At 42.0% G+C, this 17,206-nt stretch overlaps 1 protein-coding gene across 1 annotated transcript in view; it reads left to right on the forward strand.

Annotated features, from left to right (window-relative positions):
* The window catches only part of HECW1 (HECT, C2 and WW domain containing E3 ubiquitin protein ligase 1), a 434,070-nt gene that overhangs the window by 409,932 nt on the left and 6,932 nt on the right, over window positions 1-17,206 (forward strand). The window contains exons 24-28 of the mRNA XM_045864939.2: window positions 8,321-8,419; window positions 8,966-9,095; window positions 13,066-13,212; window positions 14,392-14,506; window positions 16,570-16,768. Coding sequence (XP_045720895.1) covers window positions 8,321-8,419; window positions 8,966-9,095; window positions 13,066-13,212; window positions 14,392-14,506; window positions 16,570-16,768 — 690 coding nt within the window. The remainder of the gene's footprint in view (window positions 1-8,320; window positions 8,420-8,965; window positions 9,096-13,065; window positions 13,213-14,391; window positions 14,507-16,569; window positions 16,769-17,206) is intronic.

Consider the following 17,206-nt stretch of genomic DNA (forward strand, 5'->3'; position numbering starts at 1 on the left):
TTGCACAAACTGCTTTTGTTTAAAGAATCAGTCGAAAAATACACTGTGAAATCATTACATACTACCTCCTGCTAAACCATGTTCCCATGCAAAGTTCCACTGGAGAGACTGAAGAGGGAGAGGTAGGGAGGGAGAAGCCTGCTATGTTGGCTTCTTGGTGTAAAACATTCACCACATCTTTCCATACGTGGACTCAATCACCCAGTTTCCTCTGCAGTTCAGTCTTTCTGTCTGTCTTCCTAAATGGGGACCTACTATCAATACTGGAAACGGGCATCAAAGGGTAGATGATGTTTCAGAAATTTTCAGTAGGCTTGCATAGTCGTGCTCCACTGGGATAAAACCAGATGAAAATTTTTAATTTAATTCAATTCAACAAATCTTGATGGGACCCTTCCCTGTGCCAGGCATTGTGATGCATGAATGTTGTGTGTAAGCACAGCAAAAGCTTGTAGTTCTGCAGCAGCAACAAACTGCATGCTAGTCCCCTGGCTCAGTCCACATTCATTTTCCCCCCTCAGTCCAGCATCCCTGGGGTTCTGACGGATCAGGCGTGCCAGTCTGCAGATGGTGTTTTTATTAAACACCCAGGTGGACTGACCTCCACTAGTCCCTGGGCAAAGTCTTTTAGTGTCTTAGCCGTTGCCCTATGCATTATGTCCCCCATTTTGCAGATGAGTAAACTGAGGACCATGGATGTTTAGCAGCTTGCCCAAAGCCCCACAGGTCAGAAGAGTTAAACTGAGGCAGTCTGACATCAGAACTTTCAGTTTTGTCCTTCCTACCACATTGCCTCCTTTGGATTATTGGCAAACCGCCCAAAAAATAATGAGTCAACAGATGGTAATACACTCAAGGGGAGAGACGAGTCTTTGTTGGGCTTTCAAACCACGTGGGAAGATGTGCTAGAAATGTGTGAAACTCCATTGCCTTTTGAACTCACTAAAATGTACAAAACCCAGATAGAAACTGAGATAAATCCTTGCCAGTATGACCGGTTCTTTTCATATCTCCTGCCATAATCTCCCTCCACGTCTTTATGAAAGCTCAAAGTGGCAGCTGCAGTTTCAATCATCAGAGGCAACCGCAGTTCACCCTCCAGATATCTGGCGAGGTGTTGAGGAGGATGCTTGAAGAGTGACATCTGCCCATTTCAAAAGTCCCCTGATGGTCCCAGAGTTAACTGGCTGCATGCTGCTTTCCCCAATACCTATGAGCAGATGGATGAAAATGAAAACCCCTTAGGTTTCCATCAGAATGGGAACGGCCAAACCAAGTGAACAACATTTATGAAATGAAATACTGTGCAAGTTTACTTAAATCGGATGATGAAGACCTGTATTTGCAGATATGTGAGGGTGACTGTGCTGTCCTGTGGTATGAAAAGAGGAAGCTACAGAGAAGCAGGAGTGGCAAGGTGATCCCACTCCCACAAGTGTGTCTGTGCTCACCAACTGAGGCAGGGGAAAGACCCATCAAGGTCAAAGACATAACCTCCTGTGACAGAGTTGATGTACTTTTATTCGATACTTTCTATGCTGTGTATATTTTTTCTTTACACTAAAGAATACCCAATTCTGTTTTGTTTTATTTGGCAGGAGGGTACGGGTTGATGATACCAAAAAACAAAAACTTGTAACACATGGAAAAACCAAGGATATGAAAAGAACTTAAGAGTCCAAGGATCATTTCTATAAATCACAGGGTTGATGGGGTTAGGTTGAGAAATGTAATTGTGAGCTATCCACATTCTTCCCCTGAAGGAAAATAGACCATGTCTTCTTAACGATGAAACCCATAGTTGACTGACTCTCAATAGAAGGGATTTTTTTTTTCTATTAAATGTGGAGTTCTTGGTATTTTGCTATACAGATCATATTTTAGTGGTGTCTGGGGTCCAAATGGATTTCTGTGGATTAATCTCTGATCAGTAAATAAATAGGAAAAAATGGCATATGTACTTTTAAAGAGTCAGGAATACATCTTAAGATGATGGTGTATCAGAATATCCTAGAGGGTTTTCATATTATACTCAAGGTGGAGCCAGAGGGAAACTCTCTCTTCTCTGGACTTGAGGATTACTGATGAAGGGAGGCCCCATTCCTGACCGTCAGAGTGCTGTTTCCTTCAGGTGGCTGGAATGGAGAAAAGATTGAGACCCACCATCTAGTACCAGGGGAAGGTTCCCAGAGGGACCTGCCATGGTGTAGCTGGCATGTCTGGTACATGCATTCAGGAGACATGCCTAGCCTTCTTGTGTCCTCAGACACCTCCATGCTGTCTGCACTTGCATCTGCTGATTTACCTGGGGCCTAAAGCCCCTCCTTTGAAGAGAAGTTGAATGATGCCCCTCATTAAACACATGTGGGCATGTCTGATATGCTCACAAAGGAGAGCCAACAGAAAGCAAGGGTGAGCAGGGAATCTAGGTCCTCAGAAATAACACAGTTCAAGAGAAGCAGAAGAGTGGCACAGCAAACCAGAGTGGCCCACAAGCCTGAGGTTGAGATGTGAATGAGCGGTGGTAGCCGCTCCCTAGGGCCACCATGACTTTGCCAGCCTAGGGATTGAAGGACAGTGAGTAAACTTCAAAAGGAGTCCTAGTAAACTCTCAGGTCCCTAGCAACTCTGCTGTGAAGTCCGTCTAACTGAGCAGGTTAACACAGAGGAGCTGTTCCCTACCAGCAAAATAAAAATGAGCACAATCCACTCCAAAGAGCAGATCTGGGGATTGATGGCAATGGCACCACACTAGAACATGCAGCACATGAACCATCTCTGGGATGTGCTGCTATCAGAATGCTCTCAAAAATGGCAGCCCAGGGGCGCCTGGGTGGCTCAGTGGTTAAGCGTCTGCCTTCGGCTCAGGTCATGATCGCAGGGTCCTGGGATCAAGCCCCGCATCGGGCTCCCTGCTCCGCGGGAAGCCTGCTTCTCCCTCTCCCACTCCCCCTGCTTGTGTTCCCTCTCTCGCTGTGTCTCTCTGTCAAATAAATAAAATCTTAAAAAAAAAAAATGGCAGCCCAGAAAAAGAGGAACAGTGCCACACCCTGTGAGCCAGGCTGACCTGCAGTATCAGCTGGGACTCCTTGTGGGGCCCCTGATGAGGAAGGAGGGTTGGGGGTCCTGCAGGTTCACACATGGGGGCTCTGCAACCGAGGACCCTGGGGTCTGGATATTGAAGTGACACATGAATACCCACAGGCAGAGAAGGCCCAGTCTGCTACTTCCATAGGGACTTACTTTTATTTGTCCTTAAAACTTTTTATTTGTGGGGTACCTGGGTGACTCATTCAGTTGAGTGTCCAACTCTTGATTTCAGCTCAGGCCATGATCCTGCATTGGGCTCCACGCTCAGCGTAGAGTCTGCTTGTCCCTCTCCCTCGCCCTGTACCCTGCCGCACACTCCCACTTGTGCACTCTCTCTCTCATAAGTAAATAAATAAAATCTTTCAAAAGAACTCTTTGTGCCAAGTAATTTAACATAACATAAACTTTTTTTGCTTAAATTATGTATATAATGTCTTCAGTTATCAATACAGAGACTGAAGAGGCATAATTTCTTTCCATTTCATAATTCCTACACATTTGTAACAACACGTATAATCAATTTCCCAGCAAGTAGTTGTTAAGCTAAGTGAGACAGACAAAGGTAGTGCACAATTACTAGAAGATGTTTTCTCATAAATGAAATTATCACCATGGCAATTATTCAACTGGTAAAGGTTTTCCATTTCAATCTGTGCTTTCTAAGCTATTCTTTTGGATTTGAATTGTACAATTGTATTGTACATATCCCAGATCATAGTTCATTGCTCTGGAATAAATTTTACTATATATATATATATATATATATATATATATATCTGGCTATATATATACTATATATATATATATATATATATTGGTCTGGCTATGAGCCATCCTGTCTATGTTTATGTAAAGCCAAACCATATTATCATAGATTGCTTGCACACCTACAAAAAAATATCTAGGGCTCACTAGTGGCCCACATCAGCCTGTGAAACCAGTATAATTTTGTCTTTAGAAATTCCATCTTATGGTCTACCCATTCAAAACAAACAACTGTCTATTGGTGGTCTGCATTGCAAGTCTCCTGTGCAAGAAAGCATGCCCTCTGCTGCACTCCATCTGGTCGCAGCCCCTTGTTGCGAGGTAGGCAGTGGTGATCCTCAGTACACAGTGCTGCACAAGACACCAAACCCTGAGACTGTTCCCCAGACCTTTCTTTCCTGATCACTTACCATTGATCCAGGGTGGGCAGCCAACCTGAGTCGGAACAAGCAAGGAATCACGTTGGAAATTTGGACGAAGAGAGAGTCAAGTTGGTCTCTCTAGGATGAAAACCACAGGAAGCGTTGACAGTAAGAGAGAAGAAAGGAAGAGATGTGCACAAAGAGAAGTCAAGGAGAGAAGGTGGATGAGGGAGAGTGATGTCACTGAAGTGCCTCATCTTCCTGGCAGCCAACTGCATTCCTGACCCTGGATTCCATGAGATACCACCAGGAACTTATAAAGAATCCCCCCCCTTGGCTTAAGCTAGTTGAAGTTTACTTGAACCAAGATATTTCTAATTAGCACAAGTTGGTGTTGGAAGCCAACATAAAATAAGATAATAATATCATTTTAAAAATTCAGTTTTCCAGAAGAGGAAACAGAGAACAGGGAGTTAAGTCCTTACACGTGATCACACACCAGGCGTCCTGGCCCCTAGCCCAGAGGATTAACTTCTCCATTGTTTGGCTTCTCCAAATGGACACAGAGGGAAAGGCCTGATCTGGTGTCTTCACCACATCACTTCCTGGGGCTAATTATTGACCTTCAGTTTCTTAATTTGTGCAATGAAGATAGCTATAATTGTGAAAATAGAGTTGTTGCAAGGGTCAGGGAGATAACATGAGTATCATGTTGGCCCAATAGGCATCCAGTGAAAGTTATTTCCAACCTGTTTCCAATTTTTCACTCATAAGTAATTGCAGTCATTGAAGCTCATGGCATATTGTAAAGGGTGGTGGGAACCAGCATCCTTCTGCATTTTTACTGTTAAATAAGGTGCTGAGATAGACATTCATCATTATGGTAAGGAAACATTCTTCTATTCCTGGTTTACTACAAAGATTTTTTTTGCTCAGAAATTGATGGCAGATACTATCAAGTAACTTCAGCTTCCAGCAACAACAAAAGCCATATGATTTTTGTCTTTTGATTTCGTAATTTATTTTAATAATAGAATACCTAATATTAAACTGTCCTCAGTTTCCTAAAATCAAATATCTTTAATCACTTTGCATTGTTCTGGGAGTGGATTGGTAGGTTCTGGTGTTTAAATTATGATTTTTTAAATATATGAGTGAAATGTCTTTAGTTTCCTTTCTTTTGCTTTTTTTCCAGATTCCATTTTGTGGTGATGGTAGCTCATAATGATGAATTAAGAGGTTTTCTATCCTTTTCTGATTTCTGGAACTATATAAATAGCAGAGGGGCTTTCTATCCATGGAGGGTTTGAAAGAATATGTCTTTAAATACATATATATATATATATATATATATATATATATATATATATATATATATATATATATACACAAATATATCCAGTCCCAGCATCAATTTTGTATATAGTCCTTTTTCCTTATAGTTTTCTAGTTCATATTGAGCTTATTTGTCTATTTAGGTTTTCTGCTTCTTCCTGAATAGATATGAATGATTTATATTTTGTTAGAAAATTTACAATTCACTGAAATATTCCATTTTTTTAACATTGAGCTGAAAATTGTATTCTTGTGTAATATTTTCTTCTACTCCATATCTGTGGATACTTACTGCCTGCTGAGATTACAATTTCTCTTTACTAGGCCTGCGGGGGCCACCTCTAAGTGAAGAGGGTACTTGGCCAGGCATCCAGACATCTCCCTCTGGATGGTCACAACCCCACCATCATGCTAGAAGCATCAGCTGTAATGCTTGGAGTACAGTTAGAGTGGGCAAGCCTGTATTGGGGTAGAAGCAAACTGTGTTTATATATACAGGATTGTGGTCACCATGTTGGGGACTGGTCATTTATTGAGCTGGTCAGGAGAGAGCACTGAGGGACAAAGCACTAGAGGGGCACACTGGCCTCAAGGACTCTAAGACGTCTGATTATTCTATGAGCTTCCCCATCCACAGTGCACCTTTGCTGAGATTCCCTTCACCTCCAGTCTTTTCAGAGTCAATAACATTTGTATGTTATTTCCTGCAAATAGAACTGACCACTTGAAATACGCCAATTTGAAGTGTTGTTTATAATTATGCTCATTCTATGGGATCAGATGATCTATTCACTTTAACAATTTTTATAGTAGTTATAGAGTAGGAAATCTTCTGAGTCTGAAAAGAGTCTCATGAAAGGTAGTGGAGATGGGTTAGTTGAAAATTCCAACTGGGAGGATCTGAAAAAAGTCACAACTAAGTCTACAGTTAGGGTAAAATATACTTAGATGGAAAGAGACGAGGGAGACCCCTGTTATAGAGGTAGGAGCCAGAGATGAGCAAGGCCCATACAGTGAGGGAAACAATGTGCTAGAGAAAGCAGACAAGCATCTGGTTTAGGAGCAGGGCAACAATGGGATCAAGCTCCAGGGAGACTCAGCAATCAGCCAAGCAAGTTATTAGCAAAAATTTCAGGATATTAGGAAAAAAATCCCAGGATTTGCCCCAATAAGGTTTTATTTTTTTATTATTTTTTAAATTTTATTTTGTTATTTTAATCACCATACATGACATCATTAGTTTTTTTTTATTCTTATGTTAATCCCCATACATTACATCATTAGTTTTAGATGAAGTGTTCCATGATTCATTGTTTGTGCATAACACCCAGTGCTCCATGCAGAATGTGCCCTCCTCAATACCCACCACCAGGCTAACCCATCCTCTGACATCATTAGTTTTTGATGCAGTGTTCCATGATTCATTGTTTGCGTATAACACCCAATGCTCCATTCAATACGTGCCCTCTTTAATATCCATCACCAGGCTAACCCATCCCCCCACACCCCTCTCCTCTAGAACCCTCAGTTTGTTTCTCAGAGTTCATAGTCTCTCATGGTTCGTCTCCCCCCCCGATTCCCCCCCTTCATTTTTCCCTTCCTACTATCTTTTTTTTTTTTTAGACATATAATGTATTATTTGTTTCAGAGGTATAGGTCTGTGATTCATCAGTCTTACACAATTCACAGCGTTCACCATAGCACATACCCTCCCCAATGTCCATCACCCAGCCACCCCATCCCTCCCAACCCCCACCACTCCAGCAACCCCCAGTTTGTTTCCTGAGATTAAGAATTCCTCGTATCAGTGAGATCATATGATACAAGTCTTTCTCTGATTGACTTATTTCGCTCAGCATAACACCCTCCAGTTCCATCCACGTCATTGCAAATGGCAAGATCTCATTCCTTTTGATGGCTGCATAATATTCCATTGTGTATATATACCACATCTTCTTTATCCATTCATCTGTTGTTGGACATCTTGGCTCTTTCCATAGTTTGGCTATTGTGGACATTGCTGCTATAAACATCGGGGTGCATGTACCCCTTCGGATCACTACATTTGTATTGCCCCAATAAGGTTTTAAATCATTAAAGGCCCTTATATCTGGAGGTAGCCAGATCTACAGGACCAATTCTTCCCAGCAGAGACCTGTTCTTTGTTTGTGTGTGGCTAGCAATATCAAATAGCAATGTAGGCTCAGCTTATGCTTACCACAATGTGATTCCGTGTAGTCCTTCCTACTGACTGTGAGCACAACTGCCATATATAACTCATACTCAAGTCCTCAACCCCTGGCATGTATTAAGCACACATTAGACCTTCAGGTGGTATCTCTGGAATACTGGAATAGATAAGGACACATGGTCCAGAAAGCTTTCTATGTCCTTGGGTTCAGGTCCTCCTCAGGTTCAACGTGGACTGCTTATCTAGGGTTCCAGACTTCCCCTTTACCAGTGCATTTCTTCCCTTGGGTCCTTATACTGTCAGTTCTGAGAAGAAGATTCCAGCATAATGACTCTCTTCTAGTACTTGGGGGAGAGGAGGGTTCCTTTAATACATACCACGCACATAGGCATTGTTTGTGGTAAAGAATAAGAAGGAGGAAAATAGGTACCTCCCTTGTGTCATCGACTGGCAAATTCCTTAAACAGCTTACAATGAGTACTATCAAGAAACACATTAAATACAAATTAAAATGAAAAATTTTAACAATGTAGATTTCCACCTGCCCTTACATTTTTCTGCCTTGTCTGTGTTTCAGGTTCAGGTTTAGTGGGCGTATCCTAGGCCTGGCTTTGATCCATCAGTACCTTCTTGACGCCTTCTTCACAAGGCCCTTCTATAAGGCCCTCCTGAGACTGTAAGTGTATTATTGCAGGCCGTGGTACCCCCAGCCCTGCCTGCAGGGCACGAGGTGCTGGCCTCCCTGGTACCTCGGACTCTCTATCCCTGTTTTGCCCTAACCATTCCTGTTTGTTGACTTTTCTGAGTGCTTAGATGTCACATAAACCTCTTAGTACAATAAAAAGGTATTTAGAGTTTTTCTGTAAGCATAGGAGAAGACTATTATAACTTCATATAATGGATATGAATCAGTTTATATAAATAATTAGAGTAATATTACAAACTTTGCATTACACTAAGTAGAATTAATCTGTCTAAAACTTAGTTGTTTTAAAATATTTTTTAAAACTTTTCTCCAATTGCCATCAAGAATCCATGAGTCAATAATTGCCCCATATTTATTGTTGTCATTTAAAAAAAAAAAGCATTGAATGAACTAAAAAGATTCATCCATATATTCAAGAGTATCAAATTGTTAGAATCGGTCTATATTGTTTTAGCCAGGTCTGGGCATCCGTTTGTTTAACAAACTGTTTACTTTTTGCCCTTGGAATGCATCCAGGCCCTGTGATTTGAGTGACCTGGAATATTTGGATGAGGAGTTCCACCAGAGTTTGCAATGGATGAAGGACAACAATATCACAGATATCCTAGACCTCACTTTCACTGTTAACGAAGAAGTTTTTGGACAGGTTTGTGAGATGTGGGGCTTGGAAAAGAGCATTTGTTTTTTACTGTGGAAAATTCACATAACACAAAATTTACCACCTTAACTATTTTTAGGTCTACAGTTCAATATTGTGAAGTATATTCACACTGTTATACAATCAATCTCTAGGACTTGTTCATTTTGCAAAACTGAAACTATAGCCATTAAACAATAATTCCTCATTTTTCCTTCTCCCCAGTCCCTGGCAACACCCATTCTATTTTCTCTTTCTGTGAATTTGGCTGCTGTAAACACCTCACATAAGTGGAGTCATAGAGTATTTGTCTTTCTGTGACCGGCTTATTTCACTTAACTCATTGTCCTCAAGGTTTACCTACATTATAGCATGTGATAGGCTTTCCTTATTTTTTAGGGCTGAATAGTATTCCACCGTATGTATATATAGCATATTTTATTTACCCATTGATCTGTTGATGAACTCTTTGGTTGCTTCCACATTTTGGCTATTGTAAATAATGCTGCTGTGTATGTAGGTGTACATTTATCTGTTCAAGCCCTTGCTTTCAGTTCTTTTGGATATATATCCATAAGTGGGATTGCTAGATCAAAAAGCAATGGGATTTTGTTTTTAATCTAGAAAACAAAGAATCTCATTCATTTAAAATATAATTCATTGAGGACTACTTCCTTCAATAAAGCTGCCCGTGTCTTCTTCCTTCTTTTCCTTTTCATGACATGGATCTACTTTATAGAGGTTTTGAAAATCAAAGTGATAACGGATTAGAAAACACTTTTGTGAAGTGTGAAATACATTTGGAAGGTATTTCTGTGATCTGTGCAACTACAAAAATACTTCTTTTTATCACTAGAGTCTAGATATTTGCTCTTCCAAAATGCATGTATATAAGTATTATTTAATAAGATAAAGCTTCTCATTTTTTTAACCAGTATTTATATATCTTTGAATGTTCTGGGTTACAGTTTTATCAGGTTAACCATAGCCTAAGTCATTTACAAGAAGAGATTTCAAAAGTCTCTGACACGTGGTAATTTGTAATGGGTCATTGTGGGAATTGAGTTGGTAGGCTTTATAAGTCCCTATAAGCATAAGTGTAGGCACAAATGTGAACAGCATGCTGAGTCTGTGTGTGAGAGGCACCCACTGAACTTTGCAGCACCCATACCATAGTCAAGGATTTTGGACAGGTCCTGGAAAATGTCAACATTCTGTTGAATTTCCTTTGTGTAAACATACCTCAAGAATACCCTCTTCCAGGGCACCTGGGTGGCTCAGTTGGTTAAGCGACAGCCTTTGGCTCAGGTCATGATCCTGGAGTCCTGGGATCGAGTCCCGCATCGGGCTCCCTGCTCGGCGGGGAGTCTGCTTCTCCCTCTGACCCTCCCTGCTCTCGTGTGCTCTCTCTCATTCTCTCTCTCTCAAATAAATAAATAAAATCTTTAAAAAAAAAAAAGAATACCCTCTTCCATATTTGAGAAAAAATTTCTTTTTACAACTATAGAGAGCACATTTAAATATGTTCAAGAATGTATGATTTGTTGGGCCCCAAGAGTCACACGGTGGAGTGTGTGACTCTTGATCTTGGAGTTGTAAGTTCGAGCCCCGTGTTGGGTGTAGAGAATACCTCAAAATAAAATCTTCAAAAAAAAACCCAAAAAGAACATACAATTCAGGGCGCCTGGGTGGCTCAGTCGTTAAGCGTCTGCCTTCGGCTCAGGTCATGATCTCAGGGTCCTGGGATCGAGCCCCGCATCGGGCTCCCTGCTCGGCGGGAAGCCTGCTTCTCCCTCTCACACTCCCCCTGCTTGTGTTCCCTCTTTCACTGCCTCTCTCTGTCAAATAAATAAAATCTTAAAAAAAAAAAAAAAGAACATACAATTCACTTAACTGTCTTACCATGTACTAGGTGAAAGTACGAAATACACTATTCCCTTGTGTGTGACTTCTTTTAGCCCATTCTTTACATTTGCCTCGTAGTAGAGGGTAAATTTGTAAAATAAACACAATCATCTAGCAAGTTTAAGACAATGGAGTAGCCATCTTAAAATTTTTTAAGTTAGATTCTTAACCTAACTCATTACACCACAATAAATTCCACCTGGATTAGAAATATAATACAACAGACACATAGATGCAGGTCAAAGACATCATAGGCTTTTCCTACTACATGTGTTAGTTAGGGTTAGGGTCAGCTGCCTGTGAAGAAATCCAAAACGACCCTGCTGAAACTAACAGTTTATTTTTCTCTCAAATCAAAGTGTAGAGGCAGACAGCCCACGGCTGCAGTGCCTACCGTGGACACCTGCACTCATGGCCCAACCATCATGTTCGTGCCTGAAGCAGCTGGACAAAGGAACAACAGCCCCTCCCTTTAAGGAGGTTCCTGAAAGTGCCATACAACATTCCTGCTTACACCTTACTGGCCAGAATGTAGTTACATGGCACACCTAGTTGCAAGTGAAGTTAGGAATTAGTCTTTAACTGGACAGCTGAAAATCAGAGGTTCCAAGGAATGTGGATATTGAGTGGCAATTAGGATGTTAGAATTAGCCAGTATTTTTTTTAATTTTTATTGTTATGTTAATCACCATACATGACATCATTAGTTTTGTTTTTGGTTTTGGTTTTTTGGGGTTTTTTTAAGATTTTATTTATTTATTTGAGAGAGAGAATGAGACAGAGAGAGAGAGCATAAGAGGGGGGAGAAGCAGAGGGAGAAGCAGACTCCCTGCTGAGCAGGGAGTCCGATGCGGGACTCGATCCAGGGACTCCAGGATCATGACCTGAGCCGAAGGCAGTCGCTTAACCACCTGAGCCACCCAGGCGCCCCGACATCATTAGTTTTTGATGCAGTGTTCCATGATTCATTGTTTGTACATAACACCCAGTGCTCCATGCAGAACGTGCCCTCTTTAATACCCAGCACCAGGCTAACCCATCCTCCCACCGCCCTCCCCTCTAGAACCCTCAGTTTGTTTCTCAGAGCCCATCGTCTCTCATGGTTCGTCTCTCCCTCCAATTCCCCCCCTTCATTCTTCCCTTCCTGCTCTCTTCTTCTTTTTTTTTTTTTAACATATATTATATTATTTGTTTCAGAGGTACAGATCTGTGATTCAACAGTCTTGCATTTTATAATTAGCACTAGTCACCTAAGTGATAGCAGAAAAAAATAACCATCAGACTTCTGTGGCCTGTTTGTCTAGGTCCCTAAGTCAATGAATGCCAAATATACATTTCTTACATCTACATTTCTTAAACCAATGGCTAAATACCGTTATGCCTCATTTGTCTTACAGATTTGAGCAGTGAGGTGAGCCCCTTAAGTGACATCCCCTTCAAACACCAACACTTTCTGATAAAAATGTCTAACATGTTATCCACCCTCTTGCCTTTCAAAACATAGGTCACAGATCATAACTTTTAATGATTCATTTGTCCTAACAAACAAGCACCACCATACTAAGTGGCAAGATCATTCTCTGTTTCCTTTCTCAAGGTCAGTCTCATTGGTCAGTTGACCAACATTATACCAGCTGTAAAAACCATCTTCCCACCCTCTGCTATTTCCTGTCAATGACCTGCTCTGGGTGGGGAGGCTCGTGGCTTTTGAGAATGTGATCTAATTGGGATTTGGGGGAATTGAGTATAAAGACCTTCTGGTCCATCTGTTCCCCTGGGACAACAAGGGGCATTTTTCTTTTATTTCCATTATGCCTCTTGAGTTAAGGAAATATGTTTCCTCTTTATAAAACAAACTAAGAATGCAGTTTTTCTGAGGTGCATAACCATCATCTGAGAAGAACCAGAGCTTTTTTAGTAACTTCCAGGAAAGGAAAAAGAATGAAGGAGGTAATAATGCTGAACCCAAGTGAAGGAGACTTTTTGTAAATAGTTCATCCTCCTAGAAGTGATATGTGTCACTGCAAGATCAGCTGACTTGGCAAGCATCACAATCTTTCTGTTTCCCCACAAGGTAACAGAAAGGGAATTAAAGTCTGGAGGAGCCAACACCCAGGTGACTGAGAAGAACAAGAAGGAATACATCGAGAGGATGGTGAAGTGGCGGGTGGAACGCGGTGTGGTACAGCAGACTGAGGCCCTGGTACGGGGCTTCTATGAGGTGAGACCCAGGCCCGGCTGAGGAAGGCAGGCCGCAGTCAGGGCCCTTATTACCAACACAGCTTGTGGGGGGGGGGGGATGCGGGGAGGAAAGGAGAAGAAGAACCAAGGCAGGCAAAGGGCTCAGCTCCAGTCACCACACTGCAAACTTGGACACACTTGGGACAGATGAAGGAAGGGTCAAAGTTCTCTGGGAAACCTAACTCTGGTGGTAGGTGAAAAATGCTCTCACAAAAATGGTGTTACTGTGGCCCAGGTGTGATATGACAACATTCAGTATCTCCTGTCAAGATACGTGCATGCTGTGTTTCCTCTCATTTAGTGAAACAAAAATCAGTGAAGTGAAGGTGTTGGAGGACATTGTCCACTCTTGCTAGATTTCTCTTTTGTTACAGTGTCACGTTGTGCCACATAATCCATACTAAGGTGGTAAATCAAGAGGACAGGGACAGTTGCCAGCTTCCTGTGTACCAAATGTTGACATCCTTAACCTTTTGCAGTTAGAAACAAGACACTGTAAATGTTTTCTCAGGGCTTGGGTCTTGGAAGGTTTTCTTTCCCTGCCCGTAATGGAGAACAACATGGCTCACTGGCTCATCCACCACTAGTCTGATCAGAGGAGCTGTTCCGTTGTGCCTGATGTATTTGGCAACAAAGCATAAAGTCAGAGCTCAGAGCCCTAGCAAAGGAGGTCTTTCCAGATCTTTGAAGGAGGGAGGAAGGAACTGAGGGGAGGAAGGAAGGGAAATACAGTTGTTTTAACACAGAATGCCCATTTCTAGGAAATAAGTCATGGAAGAGAGGATACCTTTTAAGTGAAATGATAATAGTAAAAGCTCTCAAGTCACTTTAAAGTGTTTGGACCTTTTGCCTTTAAAATGCAATGATACTTGGAAACTTCAATATGACAGAGAAAGTCAAGTCAGATTTGCTCATAACATCATTTTGAGAGGGAGTATCAGAGGTAGTGAAAACCCTGGGGCCTTTTTTGAGTTCCCAGCTCATCAATGGGTTGTGTTTCAGAATGTTTAAGTCACGATTTTGAACTTAAACATGATAGCACATTGGTTAAAAAAAAAAGTTGGAAATGATGGTCAGTCTCCCAGTGTAAAACCACAGAAGTAATAATAAGGAATATAACTTCGATGTGGTTGGACCTGAAGCCTAATCTGTATTTCAGGTCGTAGACTCGAGGCTTGTCTCCGTGTTCGATGCCAGGGAGCTGGAGCTGGTGATAGCTGGCACGGCGGAAATCGACCTCAACGACTGGCGGAATAACACGGAGTACCGGGGAGGTGAGCTCGCAGGCCAGCGCACACACAGTTCACTGTTTTTTAAAGAAATTTATACTGAGGCGAATGACATAGCGTAACATTAACCGTTTTAAAGTGAACAATGCAGTGGGGTTTGGTACATTCACAGTGTTGTGTCTCCACCACCTCTAGCTGGTTCCAAAACATTGTCCTCACCCCAAAAGGAAGCTCATTACTCATTAGGCAGCTTCCTCCCACTCCGCCCTCCCCAGCCCTGACAACCATCAATCTGCATTCTGACCCTGTGGATTTACCTATTCTGGGTATTTCATGTAAAAAGAGTCCTGTAATATGTGGCCTTTTGGGTCTGGTTTCCTTCATTTAGCCTACTATTTCAAATTTGTCCATGCTGTAGTATTTCCGTACTTCATTCCTTTTTGTGGTTGAATAATATTCCATTATATATATATATATATATATATATATGGAATATATAATATTCCATTATATATATATATATATATTCCATTATATATATATATTCCATTATATATATACATATATATATGTATATATGTATATATGTAATATATATGTAATATAAATATAAAATAATATTCCATTTTATATCTACATCTATAACATATATTCCATCACTTTTTAAAGACTACAAAAAACTTGGCCTTACTTCAATACCTGTGCAAAGTGGGTTCTCATAACAGGCTTTCCTGTAACTTCCATGCTGAATGTTCCTTCAGGTGATCCCCATTGGGATAGTCTCTGGCCTACCTCCATGTAGATGCTTTACTGAGGACCACCCCCCGGAGGCCAGCTCCTGAGCTCGGTTACATGCTGTCAGGGAAGTGTGTCCAACTTCCTGTAGAATTGCAGCCCTGTTCCTTCAATCTCGGTTTCCCGCAACATGGTTCTGTGATTTTTCCAAACTCTATTTCTAAGCCTTCCCACCTATTTACCTTCATGCTGCCAAACTAGTCTTCTTGAAATATTATTTTCACCAGGTCACTTCCTTACCCACAAAACAAACTCCTTATTACTTATAGAAAAGGCTTTTCAAAGTTTTTTTTTTTTTTAGGCTCAAAACCATTTCTTTGTGTAAAATATTACAGAGAAACCAATCAAAACCACAGAGAGAGAGCGAGGTCCACCACCTCAGCCACCCTCTTCTCCCCAGTGTACTTGGCCTGAGGAGCCTCTGTGGGACCACTGGGCATTTCCTGGCATGGAATGACCACTGCCGGCCTCAGGTGGCAAGTCCCAGTGTCTCTGCCTGGCTGTTACAGCCCAGTAAGGCCCCCAGTGAGCTTCCCTTCGGCCCTCCCCAGACCCCACTCTGCACTAGTCGGCTTGCTGTTCCCTGTGTATTTCTTCCTCGTTCTTGTTGTTCTCTATCTCTCCTGGCCTCCACTCACACAAAGCCTTCCCAGGCTCAACGCACACCTCACCTCCCACTTTCTACCCCAGCCCACATAGATTTCTCCCATGTCAGAGTGCCTCTTGCATTTGCAGCACTGGTGAATCATTTGCTTGGACTGGTTGACCCAACCATGCTCTCCCAGCTGTATGGGGACAGTGGCCCGACTGGTCCTACTGGCCTGAGAGCAAGTACTGGACACATGGGCATCTTCTGTTCACTGAGCTTGCCGTTTACCTCCAGCCCTTCTTAAGTCCTAGACTTGCCCACAGTATGTGGTTACCAAGAGCTAAGACATCAGAACAGAGAAAATACATTGAAATATTGGGTTGATAGAGGGTTTTGTCTAGCCACACCTTTTCTCATTTACACGAGGCAGGAAAATGGCTGGTGGGGTCCCAGTTGTTCACATAGAAAGCAGACATCTCTGAGGACATCCCTCAGAGCATAAAATCTTTTTATAAAATGTCTATTTTCTAAATCTGCTTTTGCTATAAAACTTGACCTAGTTGCACAGATTGTCTTAGACCTGTGTGAAGGCCATCGTTAGAGAAATTGGCAGACTGACAGCAGCTGTTCAGTTCTCATCACACCTGCGGTATATGTCACCTCTCCCCCTTCCTCCTCCTCTCTGCACAACCTCCCTGACTCTCCCTCCTTCTGCTCCATTCAGGTTATCACGATGGGCATCTCGTGATCCGCTGGTTCTGGGCCGCCGTGGAGCGCTTCAATAATGAGCAGAGACTGAGATTACTTCAGTTCGTCACGGGAACATCAAGCGTGCCCTATGAAGGTTTTGCAGCCCTCCGAGGAAGCAATGGGCTTCGGCGTTTCTGCATAGAGAAGTGGGGGAAGATTACGTCTCTCCCCAGGTAGGGGCTCCTGCCAGCCTTCAGGAAACCCACCAAAGAGGGCCAGTATACTTTGATATTGGAGCTTGGGTGATGATCCTTTGGGATGGAATTCTTTCCTGCCACCCAAGTTATTGTTATATGAGTTATTGGTCAAAGGCACCAGTGAGGAGTCTCTGGCAGGTGAATTTAGACCATATTCTCAGTGGTTTTTTGATTATTGATGGTATTTAGGCTGTAGTGTCATGGCCCATGTGTCACTCGCGGGAAGCTTTCCAATCTGTATGTAGCCCAATTTAACTTGAGGAATGTCTGGCCAGGTAAGAGTGGGAGGAGAGTCTGGAAGCCCAAAGTAACCCTTCCAGCACTGTATTTGTACTTCTCGAGCACATCACTTGATACTCTGTAGGATGGTTGTGCATGTACATGTCACATTTTTCCTACTATGTTTTAAAACAT

This window comes from Mirounga angustirostris, unplaced genomic scaffold (genome assembly GCF_029215605.1).
Source record: "Mirounga angustirostris isolate CCGP_5_RB_7025 unplaced genomic scaffold, mMirAng1.0.hap1 SCAF_12, whole genome shotgun sequence".
Taxonomy (NCBI): Eukaryota; Metazoa; Chordata; class Mammalia; order Carnivora; family Phocidae; genus Mirounga; species Mirounga angustirostris.